The sequence below is a fragment of the Tasmannia lanceolata genome, unplaced genomic scaffold, assembly GCF_043159265.1.
Source record: "Tasmannia lanceolata isolate RefF3 unplaced genomic scaffold, GAP_Taslan_0.1 ptg000007l, whole genome shotgun sequence".
Lineage (NCBI taxonomy): Eukaryota > Viridiplantae > Streptophyta > Magnoliopsida > Canellales > Winteraceae > Tasmannia > Tasmannia lanceolata.
Window position 1 is genome coordinate 19,252,423 of NW_027518684.1, and position 22,656 is coordinate 19,275,078.

The 22,656-nt window shown below is 37.9% G+C and overlaps 1 protein-coding gene across 2 annotated transcripts; it reads right to left on the bottom strand.

The window, feature by feature from the left end:
• Window positions 1-470: 470 nt before the first annotated feature.
• On the bottom strand, window positions 471-22,287 carry MSH3 (homolog of DNA mismatch repair protein MSH3). 2 transcript variants are annotated; one of them, XM_077385687.1, is made up of 14 exons: window positions 21,653-22,287; window positions 18,941-19,352; window positions 17,837-18,028; window positions 16,826-16,990; window positions 13,555-13,653; window positions 13,185-13,424; window positions 10,134-10,388; window positions 9,904-10,035; window positions 7,776-8,036; window positions 7,599-7,670; window positions 5,225-5,374; window positions 3,627-4,121; window positions 1,967-2,310; window positions 476-671 (listed from the first exon to the last, which is right to left on the bottom strand). In XM_077385687.1, exons 1-14 carry the CDS (start codon window positions 22,231-22,233, stop codon window positions 644-646), a joined length of 3,426 nt encoding a protein of 1,141 aa, XP_077241802.1. In that variant the 5' UTR covers window positions 22,234-22,287; the 3' UTR covers window positions 476-643. The 2 variants fall into 2 exon arrangements, with proteins under 2 accessions (XP_077241803.1, XP_077241802.1); XM_077385688.1 differs by lacking the exon at window positions 5,225-5,374 and having other exon boundaries at window positions 471-671.
• Window positions 22,288-22,656: the final 369 nt, after the last annotated feature.

Below are 22,656 nucleotides of genomic sequence, written 5' to 3' on the forward strand. Positions count from 1 at the left end.
ACAAGAACTCTAAATGATGCTTGATAGATCAAATTAAATTTGAGTCCAATAATCAGTTTTGAATTCACAATTGGTTCTCAGAATCCAAAACAAACAGGGCCTTAAATTTGAGTCCAACAGTCAGTTTTGGACTCACAATTGGTTCTCAAAATCCCAACAAACCGGGCCTCAATTTTGAGTCCAATAATCGGTTTTGACTCACAATCGAGTATCAAAATCCAAAGCAAACAGGGCCTTAATCCAAGGATAATGAAAGGGCAGCAGAGCGTTCTACCTTCAAACTTGGCTGGAATCAGAGCGAGAAAAATACAAGATTGTGCAAACAGAAAAGACTAAGTGGCATAAAAAAATTTTCGTTCAAGGTTCTTCTGTACATGGTAAAACTTTAAAATTTCCATCTTTCAAAGATCTGTACGTGGATAAATATGGAGGATGACACAAAATTGAGATTAGAAGGGAACGTTATAATTCTCACTCTTTTGGACTGAAGGAAGACTAGTCAAGTTCTCCTTTCAGAATAGTTGCAGGTGAAAAAACACCTAGCTTCTGCAACTGCCTGCCATCTTTTCCATCCTAAGAATAACCAACTGCCATAAAAGCTCCCATAGTTTTTCTATGCAATCTTATTCATATCCAATATTGTTCACTTTTCTGCTACTGCTAATCCTTCACTGCAATAATAATAATAATAAAAACATGAACTTTCTCTAAGAATAAAACATTCTATATATCAGAAAAGTGTTGCATATATATCAGAAAAGTGTTGCTACTAGGTCTTGTAGCTAAGCTTATCTACTCGGTCGGGTTAAATACAGGGGGGGGCCACATTGTTTGGGTGATCCAAACCATTCATTTGAAAGCCCCTTATCTAGATATGGTGTCCACAAAAAATCAGACCCATAGGATGACCCTAACCCATCCAACGGTGGAGGGAAAAATGTCCAGCCCGACTGAATAGATAAGCTTATCTACTCGACCGAGTAGCAACACTTTTCCGCTTTAGTCATCTGTGTAAGCGATGGATCTAATAGCTAGGATTGTCCAATTTGTGAGCTTTTGGATAGTAACAATCACATTTGAGCTTGCCCATCTTGTTGCTTGTACAGTGGAATCTGGAGAAGAATACAGGTTCAGTAGTTCCAAGACTTGTCCTCCCAATTTATAATTGACATGTTGATAAATTTAAATAAGGAAACAGAATATTTTGCCCATCATATCAAAGCAACTGTTTTGTTCCTGATACGTAAAAATCTACCAGGACAGATTGCACCAAAATAACAAAGAAAACCCAGTGTTGATGAATAATTTGGGGGAAAAAAAATAACATCAAACATTGCATATCGACGTACAATATAAAATATTGGCCACCCAACAATATGTAAAAACAGAATTTAGCAGCAACACATACTGCCGCTATTTCAAGTTATTACTTGTGGACAGACATAAAAATGAAAACCAAGGAAAAAGAGAAGGATATTTAGGCAAACAATAAAATGAAGATGCAACTAAATCCCTGTTACACCATTAGTATAAAGAAATAGGAAATAGAAAAAAAAAACAGAGGTAATTTTATATTTTATTTATTTAGAAATGAGGATTAAATGATAGTTGCATAGGTTCTGGACACTGCCCTGAATACCTGCAGAATTGTAATTTGAAAAACAACCAATAACTAATGCTAAATACCAGTATTTAAATACCAATGATGTGCACATTACCAGTATAGGTAATCCCATTATCAAACATATATATTTTGATATGGGGTAGATATTCTAAACAAATGTACCAAACAATCACATAAAATAAACATAAACGAGAGAATGCATCAATATCATACCAAGGCCACTATTGTAAATATCATACCCACCAATCACCATAACAAAAAAAAACAAGGGGATCATGGGGTTGCATCAGTAATTACAAGAAACAATAATTTTTGAAAATCTGTAATTCCTATACATCTTACCTGGTTATCATCTTAATCGCAAGCCGTCTGGCATCCTTTAAAGAGCATAAGCGGTCCACAGGGTCGGCATCAGTAAATGCAGATTGCAAGTAGACGAAGAGTTCACGGTATGTTCCAGCCAGTTCTTCAAAGCCTACTATTCTATCACATAAAGAATTGCCCAATTGTTCTCTACAGGAGAATTCGTTGGAGTTTGAACAGTTCTCTTGTGTTTGGTTTTCTTCAAGGCAGACTGGGGTTTCTAGTAGATGCTTCCGTGCTAATTGAGTTTCCACCCGGGTGCTAACCTCTGCTTCTAGTTTCGTAGCCATGACAGCGGCTCGAGCAACACACGAAGATGGTAGCTGCAAGAAGAAAAAAAAACAGTTTTAAAGTTGATTTGAGTACTCAAAAAGTAGCTGAATTGATAAGAGCCAATCACAGCCCAAGATGATTTAGATCTAGTTTATCTCTAGCGAATTCTGAACGGTATGATTGAACCTGTCCATGGTTCAGTTCATTGTGGACAAGCCAAAATAAGGCTTGGTTATGCTGGGTTATATTGCCCCATTTTATGGTATTGCAAAGCCTAATAGTATTACCTATTCACCAAGTACGAGTGAAGATTCTTCTCAGCAATTCTCATTATGCGTAAAGATTAAAGATTTCCCCTTTTTACGGCATTAAAAAGCTATCAGTATTAGCTACTTACCAAGTACGAGTAAAGATTATTGTCGTTTCACCTAAAAAGCAATGTTCCCAATGGGCAAGGATCTTCTTATTACTAAAATATAGATATTTACCTTTGGTTTTCCTAAAAAGAAAAGAAACCTGTAGACTTTCAGACACATGCCAAACATGAAAGTCGGTAGCAAGTTGACAGGGTTATTATGGTAAAATCATAACAACCTTTTTTTTAATTTTTATTTTAGGCATGGGAGCAAACAATGAAGTCTTAAAGTATCTTTAAGTGGGTTTTGGGGATTTAAGTAGTAGGTCATGGGAACAAAAAATGAGGTTTTAAGTTAATTGAGTTTAGAAGGTTTTAAGTGGGGTTGAGCTTGGATCTAGGGTAGCGGGTCATGGGTAATAGGCAAATAAAGTGGACTGTAGGTTGATGTGGACAATCCCCCACATCTATGTCCATAAAAATGCATCTAAAAACTAAAATAAAATCCTACTAAAATCACAAGTTGATTTTCTACAATTGACTTTCAACACCTCATGTTTGTCCATATTTGTCTATGTTCCTGAGGTTTAAATGTATTCTATTGATCAAGATAAACTTTCCTGTATCTTATGCTTTTAAGAGCAAAAAAAAATGTCTTCAAATAATATCATATGAGTATGAGGCCAGGTCAATGTGCTTGAGTTTAACAGGGTTCCCATGACAGCTCACGTCAATTTCTGAAAATTATATATATCCATGTCTAGTTACCCAGATTATGAGTATTTGAGGGTAATTTGGCATATTAGAAAAGACAACAACCAGCTACAGTTGCACTACAAGCCAGTAACAGGGTGGTGTGCACTACAAACATCTATGTTTCCTAAGAAATAGGCTGTTATAATACTAACTACAGGAGCATTTCCTCACCTAACGGTTACATTAAATAAAAATGACCATCATTGTACATAGAAAATGTTAAATAAATAGGAAGTGGTTGTAATAGGAGCTCACCTGCGCAAGGCGTGCAACATTAAGGCCAAAGCTCTTGTCCGATATACCGGGCACAACCTTATAAAGGAAAGTAACATCACCATGATCGACACTCTCAACACTATGATCTGATTTGGAGTCCGTTATTTCCAAAACATTTTGAGACGTCAGATATGAAACATGGTAGGCTCCTACAGCGCGCGGAAATTCATCTTTGATATCCACAATTTTAGGATAGTGGGTAACAAAGAGGACCATGCATTTCTTTTCCTTGAGAAGGTGATGTAATGTCGCATAAGCAATTGCGACGCCATCATGTGTGCTTGTGCCTCGTCCGAGCTCATCAATGATTACAAGTGAATGTGGTGAGCAGTTGCGAAGTATGTGAGAAGCCTCACTCAATTCCTCGAAGAAGGTGCTCCTTCCTTGCTGGATACTATCTGATGAACCCATACGGGTGTAAACTCCATCTAGCACATGCAACTTTGCTGACGATGCTGGTACAAAGGAACCAACCTAGAGAGATCAGAGGATACATTTTCATGAAGTAATGGCCAAGACAATCAAGTTCAACATGAGGAAAGTGAAGCAATGACAGGCATAGTTGGAACTCAAACAAAAGGTTGGCAACCATGATATAAAGATTAACTTCAATCATCTATGTCAAAATATGATAATAATAAAGAGAGGAATGATAGATGCAAGGGCGCCTTAGCATAAAGAGCCAGAAAAGGGCCCTTGATTGGATCCACGCCATTTTCGGTAACATTTTAAAATCGGTTGAGAAAGTAAATTAGGTTAACGAAAAAAATGTGGATCCAATCAAGGGCCCTTTTCCGGCTCTTTATGCAAGGGCACCCTTGCATCTATCATTCCTTTGATAAAGAATGCTTCAATTGGAAAATCTCATATAACCTATTTGCCAGAATAAATATTTGTTATTGTCTTCTCACTAAGAAGTGGAACTTTATTAAGATAGCAGAATGCACAAATTCATTTATATGCAAGTAATTTCATTCCCTTAGGACAAGTAACCTTTCAGGCTTAATCAAATTTCAAAACAAGAAGAATCCCTCCGTTCGACATTTGCATTTGGAATTTAAATGGTCTACCTAAATATTTCAAGCAGCACAGTATTCTCAAAGATTTCTCATAGATATAGGAGAACAAAGTTGTATAGTGATGCCAAGGACATGGACAAAACAAGAAAAATGAACTGACTTATACCTGAGCTATGATAGCAGTGGACAAAACAATAAGGGGCCGTTTGGATACACGGATTTTAGAATTCGGGGCTTCTTCAAAATTGTAGCTAAGAGACGAGAAGAAGCGGACCAGCCGTCGTTTTTTACTCGTTTTTTACTTCTCGCCCTTCTTTCCGACAGCATGAGAGTAGCAGAACCTCCCATATTACCAGGTTTTAGAAATCTCAGGATGCAGGAGAGATTTCTAAAACCTGGTTTTCTTCCTCAAAATCCAAGAAACGCTGCCCGGACAGTGGCAGCAGCTTGATCAAGAACCCTCTTTTACACTGTTTTCAAACAAAATCCTGAATTCTAAAATCCGGGTATCCAAACGGCCCCTAAATGTTCGATATTGATCCGAGCTTGAATCAATACCTGGGCCATGATAGCAATAAGAGCAACTTGGCGAATGTAACAACTCTTCCCACCCATGTTTGGTCCTGTTACAATTTGACAATATTCATCATCTACATGCAAGTTTGTGTCGTTTGGAACGAAATTTTCTTGTAATACAGATTCCAGAACCTGCATAAGATACTTTGAAAATCAAATTGAACAGCAAAGGCCAGATTGAATTGAAAATTCTGATGTTTGTAATTGTACTAATACAACATAAAAACACATGAATGTGTGAAGTGAGAAAACTATACAGACAAATCATCTTGGGTAACACTCTAGATTATAAGATCCCATGATACCAATGTCATGCCACACTATACAGAATATATATATTATATACCATAGTTGCCCGTGGAAACCGAATGCAAGAAGTTGGAAGCGAGGGGTTTAAAAAGGAGAAGATGCGGGAAGTGAACGGCACTAAGAAAGCAATGGGGAAAGTAAATAGTAAATGTGTGGGAACCATCGTGGGAAGTGAACATGAAGTATGTAATAACCCTTATTGGAAGTAAACGAGAAGCATATAGAAAGCGATAAGGTTATCGTAGGTTAGGAGAAAGTGTTGATGCAGGTTAGAATAAGATGCATGCTCTTAATTAGGATTAAGCCTGCAGAAAGCACACTGTCACTAAATTTAGGAAGCAAGAACAATTTAGCTTCTGAATCAATAAGGGGCTTCCGATAATTATGATCCCAATCTGTAACATATGGGAAATAAGTCTTAACATGTTAAAAGCTGTACCATTTAATCAACCTTCACCAAAGAAGTCATCTTCCATTGAATCACCCTCAAAGAAATCCGAATTGGTGCCAGTTGGAAAGAGACAACCCAACTCTTGTGTTTTCTTCTCCTTCTTTATGGCCTATGCCACCAATCTTGGATTCCTTCCAGTGTTTGAGTCATGTGGAGAAGCTATTGGAGAGGGAGAAGGAAGATGGAGAACATCTTCTGAAATGAGGCTATGTATTTAATAAGCGAGGGGTTGAATTTGATCTATTGAAGGAGGTCAGCCCGTTGAGGGTTGAATTTGGGTTTTGAGTTGTAACTTTATAATGGAACCCATCATTTTTTATAATGGCACCCACTTGTTATATCATTTCCCTTTCCTTGGATTTTTGACGACAAAACACCCTCACTTCCACTCCACTCCACTCCACTCCACTTCAGTTCCATTCCACTTCAAGTCCTGAGGTAGGAAAAAATTAGATGGAGCCTAAGATAAAAACAAATTTAAAACCATTCGCAATCATGAGGCCTCTACAGTTCCATTTTTTTAAGAATTGAATGATCCATTTTTTATTTTATCCAAATGAGATCAAGTTTGAATCTTCATGCGAGATTAACCTCTGCAGTTCCATTTTTTGAGAATTGAATGATTCACTTATGCTTTTAGCCAAATAGGATCAAGTTAGAATCTTCATGTGAGCTTCAAATCAAATTATAGGAAGTAAATAAAAGTGCAAGATTATTATGTCCCAATGCTGAGCAAGAGTCATCAAAAACTTCTTAAAGTAGTACAAATTAAAATGTTAATGTCCTAAGATATCATTTTTTGTTTGATGGAATCTTACCCGTGCATGAAAATGTGATTAACCGGTTTTTTCAGCTAAATAAAAGCTTCTACAATTTATGGAACAATCCAAATGTTCTTACAATGAGTTAAAGATATACAACAATTTGAAGGTTACCTAGTTCAGCTTTAGATTTATAGCATGCATCAGCCCCTTCGGAAAATAATGAAGGCGACTATTACCAAATAGTTCCACCTTTTCAGGTAATGACCGCATGCCTAGAGAAGATATAGATTGCCTTGTAAAAGATAATAATATGAAAGATATAGGAAAAAGATAACCTCAGTATTAAGGGGAAAACTTCTGGGAAAGTTGGTCAGAAGATGAAGGAGAGCTCTTAGACCTTATAAGCAATTTTTTAATTATTTTTGTTGTTGAGATGGTAAATAGGAAGAAAATGATCCACGTAGAAGAACCCAACTAGAGCCAGGATTAGAGCCGAGTAGATTCCTTTCACCTTCTTCATGAAATTTTTCTAAAGGATTCATTTAGCCGACCCCAACTAGTCTGGGACAAAGGCTTTGTTGAGTTGAGTTGAGAAGGTAAATAGGCATCTTATCAGCTGTCATATCTAAAAATTTCCAGAATAGTTCCATATATTCTATACAAACTTAAGGGAGTATCTACCATGTACTGAGCACATACTGGTTGACGACCAGAATGGATATGTAACTGACAAGGTTCATCATCATCCACAAATACAGGACGCGCATAATTCTACAAAAGCTTAAAAGAATTAACACTTAAAGGGAGTATCTACCAGGTACTGAGCACATACCGGATGACGACCAGAGTGGATATGTAACTGACAAGGTTCATCATCATCCACAAATACAGGACGCACATAATTCTGCAAAAACTTAAAAGAATTAACACGAAATAAACCAAATAATTTGCTGACAGAAATATAAAGAAATAAATCCCGTTGACAAGGAGCTTCATTACTACACAACACCTGGTTTCTAGAAAGAATGGCAAGAGAACGTAGACAGTCCAAAGCAGCTAGGGCCTGAACGGCAGCTTGGAACTCGGCATAATATCTACCAAAACCCATCAGAAAACTGTCCCAGGTAGACCGGCAGGCAACAGAAAGTTCCTCCTTGGCAAGCAATAATCCATCTAGAGCTTTTAGGACTTCTGGGGTGTGATAGCGAATAGTTTTCTTGGTACTGTTGACCTTGACCCAATTTGAAGGCACCCTTACATCTGAAGGCAACTGTAAATACAGCTAGAAATGAGTTAGCTCTCTATTTGTTAAACATTATATCGATAACATTGAAGTAAATCTCCAAATCTCTGGGTATCAACTATTTACTAAAGAATATGTAATAATAACCCATAACAAAGAGCCCGGAAAACTAGGCATGCAGGATCGTAACATCTCAAGGATTAATTATAAAACATTATAAAATATATACACAAAAACTTCCGTAATATTTTTAAATTACAAACCAGTTAAGATGCATATGAATGTTACAAACTAGTTAAGATGTGATAGGTCTTTGACACCACTGCAACGCTTTGCTGCCCCGACTATCACTGATAAGGAATGGGTTGATGTCGGCAATGCCCGACAGTGGGGAACGTATCAACACAATGTTTTCAGAGGAGAAGGCACAAGGCAATGCATTTTTCCTCTTAAGACATGCGGCGTTAAACATAAGCATTACGAATTTTTTGAATATATGCTTTATTTCAAACAAAATATCGTCATCCAAATAACAAAATAAGTATCCAACTATCATTACCAAGTTACCAATCAAATAATACAAGTAGATAATTAGAGACGAGTGATTACCAAGTTTTACTCACCAAGAGTTTACAATCACAAACTAATCCACCACCATTAGCATTGGTTTGATAAAAGAAACATATCAGAAGTGGCTGTTCTGTTTTTTATTCCGTTAAAAAATTTGGGAGAAATCACCAAAAAAATTTATTGGGAAAAAAACCCTAAAACTCCAAAATCTCTAAAAAAACAAATATTAGATCTTCAAATGGGTCTTATTAGACCATACTTAACATAACTTAAACATTAGTAGGTGCTTAGGGGAAGAAAAGGCCAGTAGAAAGGTGAAAATATAAATTTTGGGGGTTCAGGTGGTAAAAATGTTGGCTTTTTGTTGCAGGCTTGAAAGGTCTATGCTTTCTGTAGGATGCATGTGTCTTAAGTGATATGTGTACGCCTTTCATGTTTCTCATGCCTTTTCCTCACAAGGCTTATGGCTTCATGGAATAACATCATTTTCTTCACGTTTTGAGGCATTTTTTCTAACACTTCACCTTGAGGCACGCTTTGAAGCGTACAACTTTGGTGCCTTTGAAAACACTGCATCAACAAAAATATATATAAGCTGAAATCATATGCTAAGAGTGAAAAGTGAATGTCTATCCGCAGATAGACCAACAAAGTCGTAATTACAGAGTGCCTAAGATATACATCCATGTAAATGTGGCATACGAGAATATATGAGAGCTACAAAAAGGCAGATAAATAGAAAGGGACAAAAACATTTCTAAGCGTAGGAATATGAAAATAAAATCGAGAGAAAAATCATAGTAGCATGAACTGAGAGCATGAGGAGTAGATCCATGTGCAGGATAGGGAAATGGTGATTCCTAATAATTTCAAGAAGTGGGAACACCTAGTAAGTATCCTACAACTAAACTCAACTAAGCCCTTGTCCCAAACTAGTTGGGGTCGGCTTAAGTATCCACGTAAAATAAAATAAAAAATTTAAGCTGTGAATCTAAATATTAAACATAAATTAATTTACAGACTTGTGAGTAGGAACCTTAAATACGTGGTGCAAAAGCGACAAAAACTTGGTGTAAGCAGAAAATCGATTGACTTAGTGATCTTGATATAACATTGGTAACAACAGTTGTGGTAGGAGCAGAAGGATTGCACGAATGAATGAAATTCTGGAATAAGAGCAGCTTCTTGGGTAGAAAATTATGCTAAAAATTACAAATATGCGGGTCCCATCAAGCCCAACATTAAACAAAATAAATAGCTCATAATTATATCAAGTGAATATGTCAACTTAAGGAAAACTTCGCTTTGAATTGACTAGAATTACCTCTATCAAGTGTGTAGATCCAGACACACTCATGAATTCCAAATTGCGCACTCCAAGCTGCTTTCGATATAAGCCAATCAATAAATCAACCTTCTCCTTCGCTATCTGAACAACCGTGCGAGCTCTACCAACCTGCAAATAATTTGGTCATGAAACAGAAAACAAAAAATGGAAAAAAAAAAGGAAGAAGAAGAAAGTGGGAAATAGATTCAAAATGCATAGGTACATACTTCTGGAAACTGGCCATTAGAAATGATGAACAAATCCTGTAGATCCCCCTGATTGGCTGCCTCCTTGTTTAAGGAAGAGAGAAGCTTTGCGGCATCGCCAGTCACAGTGTCTGATGAGGCTGTCAATATCAATCTTCTGAATAAAGAAGACCGCACAGTCTTCTCCTGAACTTTTCCATTGTAGTCACGATCCTCAAGGTGAAGTTGCTTAAGTTGCTTTCCAGCAGATAAAATGGCATGAATTACCACAATGAACTGTTGCATTTAGACATTCGAATTGTCAGCATGCATATAAAAGGGACTCTAAACTGATAACATGTAGCCACTGTTACTAGGGATCAAGCTATGCCATAAATATCATTCTCGGGAATTTCTCAGCGAGGGAAAATCTTGGGATATTTTTAATTTTTTTATTTTCTTGGGTTTATATCAGGAAAAAAAGTAAAAATAAATTAATTTACAAATATAAATATCAAATATATACACTTTTTTAATTCGGAATTAGGGTTAGGTCGAAGGTTTTAGGATGTTTGAGAGATTTTTAGAGTGAATGGGAAGTTCAAGATGTTTTTTAAAGTCAAATCCCCAATTATCACGACAATTCGTGATAAAATCATGAGAAAATAACCACAAATTCAATTTCTCATGATAAAAATGTATTTTAATTGTTTAACCAAAATAGCGTGATTTTCTCGCAAGAAATTCAATTTCTCGCCGATATTTGTGACATAGGGATCAAGAACGAGATGAGATCGAGGCTTAAGCATTAGTACTAAAGGATGTACTGAAGTGGAGCCCATGGGGACCACCAGGCCATTGAAGCAAACCAAGCAAACCAAGGAGGAATCAGGTGGAACATGTGTTTGGGGCAAGACAAGTCCATGACTTGTTTGACTTCTCATGGGACTTGTTGCATGACAATAAGTTGCCGTGCCACCTGTACCCATGTGGAGATCTTTTATTTTAGTTAGTTTTTTTTGTAGTGAAGAAGTTTCGAGTGAAGGGGTGGTGATTTAATTGGGATAATTTTATTTGTTTCACTCTTTAGGACCGTTGTTAGTAGTAAGATTGTTATAATTAAGACTGTTAGTAGTAGGATTCTACAGGGTAACTTTGGGTTATCAAAACTATACTATGAATAAATAAAAAAACAGTTTTTGCAACTTCTGCAAAATTGTGGAAGTGATTTATGCCGCTAAATATATGAGGCCTTGAAACCGTGGGTGTGATGCCTAGGGCTCCATTGGTGTGAGATTAGAGTGGCTTTTTCGGGGCCCATTGGGGTCCAAGATTCCAATATGATAGAAGTTCAAGCACGTATTACGAGTATTCATCTCATTAATCAAGAAATTTTTTATGCCTTTATTGTTGAAGTCGTTACGATTATTCGTCCTATTAATCAAGAAATTTTTTTATGCCTTTATTGTTGAAGCCGGCCAGCATAATGTTATTAGGTGGGGACCTTGTTCTATTTGATCACCTTCCTCCTTGAAGGGTCTTCTGTATTTTTCGCTTTTTCCTTATTTTTAATCAGTTGGGTCAAGTTTTTTTTTTGAACGGTAGCAAATTTCATTTCAAAAGGAGATGACCAAGAAAGTCATCCCCAAAAATACAAGCAAGCAGAAAATACAAAGAAGGACAGAAAAAACAAGTAAGAGAAGACATCAGGAGGCAAAAAATTGAACAACTTTAAGCTTTGATTAATGACTCCTTCCCTAGCCAACCGATCGGCCACAGTATTCGCTGATCTTCTAACATAGGAGAAAGTAATCAGCGAACCTCCAATTGTATCCTTGATCTCATCAAATAAATGTGCAAATCTCCACGGCGGGTCGAGAGAGCCAATTAGCCACCTTATGGTATTAAGAGATTCGCCCTCAACCATTACCCTATTCAGATCCTCCTTAGTTAAGATTTTTAAGCCATGATGAACCGCTCACACTTCAGCTTCACTTGCATCTGCAGTCCCAATGGGCCCTGAAAATGCCCACACAACCCCTCCTCCAGAATCTCTAAGGACCCCCTTATTTCGGCAGGAGCTGGATTACCCAAACTTGAGCCATCAAAGTTTAATTTTAGCATCCCTTGCGTAGGAGGATGCCAATCATGTACAATGGTCTCCCTCCTTTCAACACTAAGACAGACTTCCTTCCATCCCTCCCAAAGAGCATACGAAGAGACAAAACGAAAGGAGGGAATGCATTTTACCCAAGTAATAGTCAATGCTATGACTTTAATGAAGAGAGAATGCGGAGACCTAGAAATATCCAAGTTTGCCAAGGCGTTGGTGTGCCGCCTGAATTTTGATATTGTCATTGGCCCAAGGGAATAACAACAATTTTTCGATTTTGACTTCAAGTGTGTCTAGGTTCTCAAAAGATATTTCTGTCTTGATTGGGAAAGTTTATTCAATCAAAGTTCACGAACAAGCCATTAATTTAGTCCAAGTGACTTGAGAGAAGGAGAGGCAAAAGTTTGACCAAGCTCCAAAGTAGGCCTCAATGAGACCAAAACATTGTGGTTCAATAAATTTTAGCATGGGAGCATATGTATGGATGAATACATACTTTGATTAAAAGGTTAATATTAAGGCGAGAAATAATGCACAAATACTGAGGGTGATCTGATGATAATTAAGAAGGGTATTTTGATGACAATTAATTGGGTCGTTTGGAGAAACTTGAGACAAAGTTTATGGGGTATTTTGGTGAGAGTGTTTCGTCAGAAGATGAAATACTTACATATAGACATAGCTTTAAATTTCGGCCGAAATTCAAAATTTTGGCCAAAATATTTCGGTTTCGGTTTGACGGAAACCAAAAGAAATTTTTTTTTTTTTAATGATTGAAACCAAAAGTACATTGAATCGTTTTTTTTACAAAATTTCAGAAACGATTTCCACCGAAATTACCGACATTTGCGCCGAAATTTACCGAAACCGAAATTTAAATCCTTGCATATAGATAGATAGATGGATATTGCACTGAACCTAATTACATCATACTCGTAGAAAATGTATAATCATGCCCTAGGAAAAGAGCAACCCATTACCTCAGCTGCTGTGGCAGTACGATGGAAAATTCTTGTCACTCCACGCTGAACATCAGGTGACCTTCCTAATGTTGTTAAAACTGAAGAAAGCAAACAACCAAGCTCAGGACCACAAGAAACCTCTTTCCCATGTTCAAAAACATTCCCTGGAGCGTTATAAGGCCCCATAGACTCTGCAATCTCTGAAACTGCATCAAGACGAGCACATATCGAGTTTCTATCACAAAGAGGGTGAGTCACCTGCATGCAACAGATCCTCATATACCAAATAAAAAGTGAAAAAAAAACGGCATTCAAAAAAATAAAAAATAAATAAAAAGTGAAAAAAGTTACAAACACAACAAGACAAGCATTGCTTATTTAAACTTACCCAGTGTCTAAGAAGCCTTGAACCAAAGGCAGTACAAGTATGATTCATTGCTCGCAGTAAGGAACCACTCTCTGAACCATCAGAGTTGTTCTTCAGAATCTGTAAGATCCCATTAAGGTGTTTTTCAAAGCAAAGCAGATAGACATGGGTTTGAAAAGAATAAGGAAATAATGGAATAAAACTGTTTTTTTGAACTGGTTTTTTTTTTATAATTTTTTTGAAATGGTATGGAATAAAACTGTTAAAGTATAAAAGATAAATAACGCCTTTCTCCAACAGCTTAAGCTTTTGGAGAAGTTGGTAAGTTGACATGGTATCAGAGCCAAAGGTCTCGAGTTCAAACCTCCCGGATAGCAAAAATCCACATGCGATGGTCGGCCCAAAGTGGGACCACATGTGCCACGTGTTTGCCAAGTGGGCCACACGTGCGGGGGAGTGTTAAAGTATAAAAGATAAATACTGCCTTTCTCCAACAGCTTAAGCTTTTGGAGAAGTTGGTAAGTTAACAAAAACTATTAAAATTACATACAGATTAATTGAATAAGTTCAGCATCATGCTAATATATGCTACAACTATTCAAATATTTGCATATCTAGTTCTAATAAATAACTACAGATTTGAAGCAATAAAATGCTATAGGTTTCGAACATTTCAAATCTCAACCCTACTTGGTTATTTTCTGATGTACCTTTCTCCTCTTCATACTTCTCCTCTTTCCTACTCCTCTTCCCCTAACTAATGGCCTATAGCTTAGCATAGCCATTGAATAAAAAAATGTAACTTAGCATAAAAAAGACCTCTTTTTACTCCCTTTCATTTTTATGTTATTTCTGAATACCTTTTCTACCTCCCATAATGCAATTTGACTTTCATGTTCCCAGTGTTGAACAGGATTTTAGTTGTCGAGTTTTAGTGATGGCGATGAGCAGTTGCATTGTAGAGGGTGATTCGCTTAATGTTATAAGGTGGCTCAGGGGCTCTTCGGTTCCGCCGTGGAGATTTCTTCGTTTCTTTGATGAGATAAAAGACATATCAGAAGGGCTTTCGATCTTATATCAGCATGCGAGAAGATCTGCTAATGCCTAATGCTATTGCAGATAAGTTGGCAAAAGATGGAGTTTCTAAGCAGGTTTTAGAGCTTTTTGATTTTTTTACCATCCTAATTGTATAATTGCAGGGTTGTCTCTGTTTTCTTGGTTTGTATTTGTGTCTTTGTACTTGAGGGGGGACCTTCTCAGTCTTCTTTTTAATGAATTCTGTTACCATTCAAAAAAAAAAAAAGTGATGGCATCATGCACCTATTGACTACTTTAGCTCTAATCAGATAAAATGATCTCAATAAGTAGAAGAATGTAGATCTATTGCAAATTCTGCTCCTTGTAGAACCGATACATACAGTAACTATCTAAGAGGTTGAAATAAACCAGAAGGAGAAATTTTATAAGAAACAACAAAAATTGTGAAAATAACCTCAAATTTGGGGAAGCAAGCCATAGCACTGCTACTAAATATCCTGATGTGAGTAATGGTCGAGTCCCCATAGCACTGCTACTGAATATCCTGACGTAAGTAATGGTCGAGTTGCTATGGCTATTGATAAACAGGGTGGTAGGGTTGGAAGAAAGAAAAATTTTAAGGGAACCAGGTGGTGAATGATAAAGACAAGCACATGTGTGATTACTGTTGGAGAATCAGGGGGAGAATTACTCATGATACATGTTAGGATTTGGTACATCGACTAGCAAAGTTTTTTCGGAGAGAAACTACAAGTGCGAATAGTGTCATTGATACGTGTTCCACACCACCACTGTCAGTCACCACTCTAAGGAAGTGGTGTCTGCTCTATTGGAAGGTAATGAGAAAATTTGGCGATCATGTCTCAGTAGAGGGTCCCACTATCACCTCTACTCGGCATTTGTGAATTTAGGTACTTATGCTTCAACTCACAATGTCAATTCCACCGACTCATCATTCCTGGATCATAGCTTCATGAGATTCAGATAATCTGTTCAGGTTATCCCTTATCTTCCTCTTTCCAATCTCCTCCATGTTCCTAATCTTGCTACTAATTTAGCTTATGTCAGTAGTATTTCAAAGGGTCTAAATTATATCATAATCGTCTCCAAATCGATCTGTTTCAAGATTTCGCGATGAGGCAGATGCTGGCAGTGGGCGTGAGGAGGGTGGCTTATATTTCTTGGACATATGTCTGGATCACTAAATGCGCTCACATCTGATCCAGTCGTAGTCACAGTGATGTTAATAAATCTAAAGATAATGCAGTGGCAAATTCAATCAGCCACGCTTCTTTACAGTACTTAAAGCATTTTTTCATCTTTATTTATGTCTCAGTCTATTTCAGAGTTGAATTGTGAGGTACACCAATTGGCAAAACATTGTCGATCATCTTTTCCTTTAAGTGATCATAATAAAAAATAATAATAAAAGTACTACTCCTTTTTTTATTATGCATTTTGATGTGCGGGGTCCTAGTCCTAATGTTTATGGATTGGGATATAACTATTTGTTATATTTATAGATGATTGCACTAGACTACATGGGCTTCTTTGATGTGTCACAAAAATGATGTCCATTCTATTTTTAAAACCTTTCATGCTATGATACTTACCTAGTTCGAGAGGAAAATCAAAGCTCCTTGTTCCAACAATGAAGGCAAGTTATGTGTTAGTGGTTTGAAACTCTTTTGTGATGCAATGTAATAAAACATCAGACATCCTATGTTCAAACTCCTCAACAAAATGCAGTAGCATAGAGAAAGAATAGACAGTTTTTGAAAATGGGAATATCTCTTGTAATTGGTATGAACGTCCCAAAAAGTTGAAAGAATAGACACTTTTCGGAGATGGGAATATCTCTTTTGCTTCGCGTGAATGTCCCAATAAGTTTTTGGTCCGAAGTTGTCCTCACAACGTGCTACCGCATCAATTTTACCCCATCTCATGTTCTTTCCTTCAAGACTCTATATATCACTATTTTAGGTGTGTTTAGGCTCCCTCTTTGCAGATTCGTGGACCTAGTGGTGGCGTGAGCCAACTTGCATCCACACACTTCAGTTCTTCAGGATTATGAAATTGATCCCCATCATCCTCATTCTTCTCTTCTTGCACATGTTCCATGAAAATATGAAGCTGTTTCTTTTGAGTAAAATGGCAGCTCTAAAAACTAAATGCAAAAACTAAAAGTAAGTATCAATCAATTCTAAGCAAAGCACATTTTGGCAAGAAATCATTTACTGGTGTCAAAATTTACCTCTAATTGTTGAAGTGCATTTGCTGATAAGGACATTTCAATGTTGCTAGAAAAAGGCCGAAATGAAGCCCCCAGGCACAATATCCTTTCATAACCAAAATGCTTGAGATGTCGAATGGTTAAAGCCAATGCTTGGACAGCTAATTCTGGCATGGCCATAATTCCCTATAGAAGAACAAAATAAAGTTAAGGTCTAATCATACAAAATGACTTAATTACCCTACATCAGTTCTCCCAAATGATTTTTAGCTATTCCATGTTAGAACCATAAGTCCAATATCAGGGGACCAAATGGAGTAAAAGAGGCTATGAGCTAGTAGAATAATAGCTAATGCACAACCAAAACCCATCCCAAGTAAAATAACACATATATATCACGCACGCACGCACGCACGCACGCACGCACGCACATCAGGGGACCAAATGGAGTAAAAGAGGCTATGAGCTAGTAGAATAATAGCTAATGCACAACCAAAACCCATCCCAAGTAAAATAACACATATATATCTGGCACGCACGCACGCGCACACACACACACACACATCAGGGGACCAAATGGAGTAAAAGAGGCTATGAGCTAGTAGAGTAATAGCTAATGCACAACCAAAACCCATCCCAAGTAAAATAACACATATATATCTGGCATGCACAAGCGCGCGCGCGCGCACACACACACACATATCAAGGGACCAAATGGAGTAGAAGAGGCTATGAGCTAGTAGAGTAATAGCTAATGCACAACCAAAACCCATCCCAAGTAAAATAACACATATATATCTGGCACGCGCGCGGGCGCGCACACACACACACACACACACACACACATATCAGGGGACCAATGGAATAAAAGAGGCTATGAGCTAGTAGAGTAATAGCTAATGCACAACCAAAACCCATCCCAACTCCCAAGTAAAATAACACATATATCTGGCACGCACGCACACACACACACACACACACACACACACACATATCTGGAAAAACAACGTACTAATTAAAAATTTGGCACACCTCGATTCCAAAATGTTTGCCAGCTTTTGTAGTTTCTGGACTTTGCTCAGGATGTTCTACAATTGCAGTATCTTCGCCTAACTCCTCGTATAAAGTCATCACTTCAGCAAGTGCTCCCCCATCATTAAAGCAGTCGCGTGAAGTACGTTCAACTCGGACATTGGATGAAGGCCCAGCATAGGCCAATAAAAACTAAAAGTAAAAAGTAAAATAATCAAATGATATAAAAGGTAAAATTTCACTAAACATCTCCTAAAACAAAACAATAACACCTTTCAAGAAATAATTAACAATCAAACATCAATCTACAGTCAAACATCAATCTACATAAAAAGAATATTTTCAAAGCATAGCCTCGTGCACTGGGCCGCCTGTTTTTTTATGCGAATGAAAACTAAAAGTAAAAAAGTAAAATAAACAAAATAAAAGTTAAAATTTCACTATACATCTCCTAAAGCAAAACAATCAAGAGGCACTTAAAAATGAATACATGTACATACACGTACATACTTTTACCTTAAGACTGTGCATGCATATACGTACTTTTTATTTTTAGGTGTGCATACATGTAAACATACTTTGAAAGGAGTTTGTACAAGAAATGTGAAGTTTAGCATCAGATATTATAAAAAGGCACTTAAAATGACAAGCAAATAGCTTATAACTAATAAATAATAGGATCTCTTTCCACCACAAAGGGTAGCTATAGATGGCCTGTTGTAGCTTTAGGCCCTGTTTGGACTGCAGGGAAAACAACATTTCTTGCGGGAAAAAAAAGCTTATGAAATTTTTTTCATCTCCACAATTTTGAGGGAAATGATAGAGTTATGGCTTATTTAGAGAGATGTCCCTATAAATTGAAGGTACCACTAAATAAAACTTGAACTGCTGTGGTTCAAGTTACTTTTTCATTTGTAATCAAATAATGGAACAGTAAGAAATTTTGGAAAAAAATTCATCTCGGGCCTTACTTTGCACCCCATTTTCCTAAATTAAATAATACATAAAAAAAGCACATCCGTGTATGACATATAGTAACTACTGGATCAATTTCTTTAGAAATAATTCAGCTAAGAAAATCAAGGTTTTCCTCAAGAAAAATACCTTCTCTGTCTGAGTAGAAAGGGGCTCACCAATAAGAATCTCTGCCGGCGACAAGCTCAAAATCACCGATTCCAGTCCCGCCCTCATCACATTATCATTAAATTCTCCATACATTACCTCCCCAGTCGAAATCTCCACCCCAACTAGCCCTAATTTCACATCGAAATTACCCTCCACCCCGCAATCTCTGTTCTCCACTGGAAAACTCTTCTCCACAACACAAACCAGGTAATTGCTTCCAAAACCCCCACAATCCTCTCCTTCTCCCCCTCCACCCAACATATCCTCCGCAGCCTCGATCGTCGCCTTGGTATACAATGCCGAAAGCCCCCTCGAGAATGGGCCGATCCGATTGGACCCGTGCGCCTTGATCGCCGCTGTCTCAGTCTGCTTCACGACGCCAACCTTGTACCTGTTGAAATAATAAATGATTAAATAACACCAACTCTAACCAGCTTAAGCTTTCGTAGTAATCGGTTGTTTAACATGGGTTCATAGCTATTGCCTCACGGCAAGTCTTGCATTTAAAACCCAACCAGTCCTTGATATTAAAGATCCACTTGTATGGCCAACTCAAAAAAGAGGAGCCACATGTGAGGAGAGTGTTGAAGTATACAGTGGAGCTCTTGTGATTAATGCTCCATAAATTTATAATCTCTTATATCCTATGCTCAAACCACAAACCGACATTGTTCCTACGTTGGTAATTTATAATCTCTTATTTCTAATACTTAATAGAAAAATCTAGTAATGTAAGATATAAGAGAGTATCTTCATAGAAAATGTTGTTCAGAGTACATGTACTTTACAATATTATATGTATGTTCAACATAGGACAAGGTGATATTTCGGCCTTATGAGTTATGACTGGGGTTTGAACTGCTAAAAATATTTTCATTTTTTATCATCAGTTGAGTGCAAATGATCTCCTTTCTGTGTCAAGCCCTCACCATTGTCACGGGCACAGGCATTGAGGCGAATTCATTGTAACTTTCTACTTATTTGTAGAGAATTTTAGATTATGGGAAATTTCATAACGGTTATAGTCAAGAAAACTCTGGTTAAATCCATCCATTTCTTGGCCCATATTACTTGAAACACAGATAAATTGTCTTAGTTAGAAACAATAAAATGAAATATCCATTTATACATAATAAAAAGGTAAATTAAGTGTTTTCCAGTCCAAAAAAAGAGGGGGCAATGGAGACGGTGATAGACTTATTTTCTAATACTGAATATTCTCTAATATTTTTTATAAAAAGATGCCATTGGGAATATAAAATATAAGAGCTCCGATTGTAAATGACTAAATAACACCGACTCTAGGAATATGCTTATAGTAGATCATTGCGCCTTGTGTGTAGAAGCTGGGGAGTCGGTAGATCATTTATTTATTCATTGCAAAGTAGCTCGGGAGGTTTGGGGAGGGGTCTTGTCGAGATTCGGCATTGCGTGGGTGTTCCCTTCCAATATTAAGGATCTCTGTGAAGGTTGGTCTTTTATGGCATGGAGGAAAAAATGGAAGGTTTTGTGGTCGATTGCTTTACTGGCCACATTGTGGGTTCTATGGATGAAAAGAAACAACAGGATTTTCGAAGGTCGTGCTAAGTCCTCTTTCTTCCTCTATATTAAGGTTGTTGCGTTATCGATTTCCTGGGCTAGGTCACTGCCAATTTTCAAATTTGTTTCGGCATACGACTTGTGGGAGGGGTGGTCTGTAACAGTCAGGTTCACAATCCGGTAATTGTTCAGAAGTGGGTCAATCCACCTGTCGGCTTCTCCAAATTGAATTTTGATGGGTCTACCTTGGGTAACCCCGATCTAGCTGGGATCGGGGGTGTTTTGAGGATTTTCTCTGGGGAAGTTGTGAAGGTTTATTCCGGGCCTATCGGAGTAGCTGATTCAAACGAAGCTGAAGTTAGAGCAACTCATCAAGGTGTGTTACTCCTAGGGAGAGCAAGGATGGCTAGCACTATTGTGGAAGGTGACTCGTTAAATGTCATTAGGTGGCTTAAGGGTTCTTTGGTTCCTTCTTGGAGATTTCTTCGCTTCTTTGATGAAATAAAGGATATTACGGTGGGGTGCGCTACGGTGTATCAACACGTAAGAAGATCTGCTAATGAAGTAGCGGATAAGCTGGCTAAAGATGGGGCTGTGAAGCAGGCTTTGGAGCTCTTTGACTTTCTTCCTCCTTAATTTCTTTTTGTATTTTTTCTCTGTGTGGGCGTGCTTGTAATGTGGTGTGTGTGGGGGGACTTTCTCGGTCTTCCCTTTTTAATGAAATCAGTTACTATTCAAAAAAATAAAAAAAAATAACACCAACTCTAACGGCTTAAGCTTTTGGAGTAATTGGTTGTTTCACATGGTATCAGAGCTATTGCCTCACGGCATGTCCTGTGTTCAAAACCCAACAACTCCGATATTAAAAATCCAGTAAATCCATGTGTACGGCCAAACCTAAAAAAAAGGTGTTGAAGTACAAATGATTAAATAAAACCGAATCTAACAGCTTAAGCTTTTGGAGTAATTGGTTGGTTCACATGGTACTAGAGCTATTGCCCCTCCAACAACTCCTTGGTTTTAAAAATCCATGTGCATGGTCAACCCAAAAAAGAAGGGCCACAAGTGAGGAGAGTATTGATGTATAAATGATTAAATAACACAAACCCTAACAGCTTAAGCTTTTGGAGTAATTTGGTGGTTTCACATTACCCAGCGCTCACTAGCCGGCGAACATGGAAGTGGAGGCGGAATGTCGGAATACTCGCAGTGAGGAAATTGTGGTCAATGTGGGCAAAGATCCCCAAAACCCTAGCTGCGGTTTCGGCATCCTCTCCAAAGAATCGGAATTTGTACCCTACTTCGATCATCAGAAGAACGTCGGGATATTTCGATTTGAGTTCAACAACTTGCTGCTCTAGTGGCGTGAATTTAGGGTTTTGGGAAGTGGGTGTTGGGGGTGGAGTACTAGTAGAGGGTTCGAGAAGCTTTTTGAGGAATTTCTGGTGGAGAGAGGGATTTGGAGGGGTTGGAGTTAGGGTTTTAGGAGGGGGAGGGTTTAGGGTTAGGGTTTTGGGAGGAGGAGGTAGGGTTAGGGTTTTGGGTTTTTTTGATGGAGGGGAGGTTGGGGTTAGGGTTAGGGTTTTTCGTTTGGAAGGAGAGAAGGAGACGGTGGCAGAGATTTTGGGAGGAGGGGAAGGGATGTTGTTAGGAAAATCAAAGGTTTGAGAATTAGGGTTTTGATGTTTGGGGGCGAAAAAACGGGAAATCGTTTGTTGCTTCTGCTTTCCCATGGCTGAAAAAATGTCTGGTTTTTTATGGTTTTTGCGGTTTTGTTATAAGAAGGAGAGCTGAGAGTGGACTCGTGGAGTGTGATGTTAAGTGCACATTTCGCGCTCTTTTTCCTCAAACATCGCCCCTTTCTTGCCCCACACACCCCTTGTCGTATAAAAGAGTACTCGTACGTAAATAGACTGGGCGGGGGGGGTTGGCCCTGGGAGGAAAAGGAGGAGAATATATCACTTCCCTCATAAAAACAATCTTCTGGGTGGGCCATCACAACTCTGGCCCACCTTGTTTGGAGAATTTTGGACCGTTGATAAAAAATGATCTAGTAGCTTCGTTATGGAGAAATTTTTTATCATTGATTGCTTAATCTGGTGGACATGATCTCACTTTGGCAAACTATATATTCTGGACATCGGATCTCTCACCCG

Coding starts and splice junctions, on each gene's coding strand:
- MSH3 (XM_077385687.1), bottom strand. CDS start 22,233: ATGGGAAAGCAGAAGCAACAAACGATTTCCCGTTTTTTCGCCCCCAAA. Junction 18,029..18,940: donor TTTCTACTCAGACAGAGAAG/GTATTTTTCTTG, acceptor TTTTACTTTTAG/TTTTTATTGGCCTATGCTGG. Junction 2,311..3,626: donor ATGTTGCACGCCTTGCGCAG/GTGAGCTCCTAT, acceptor TTCTTCTTGCAG/CTACCATCTTCGTGTGTTGC.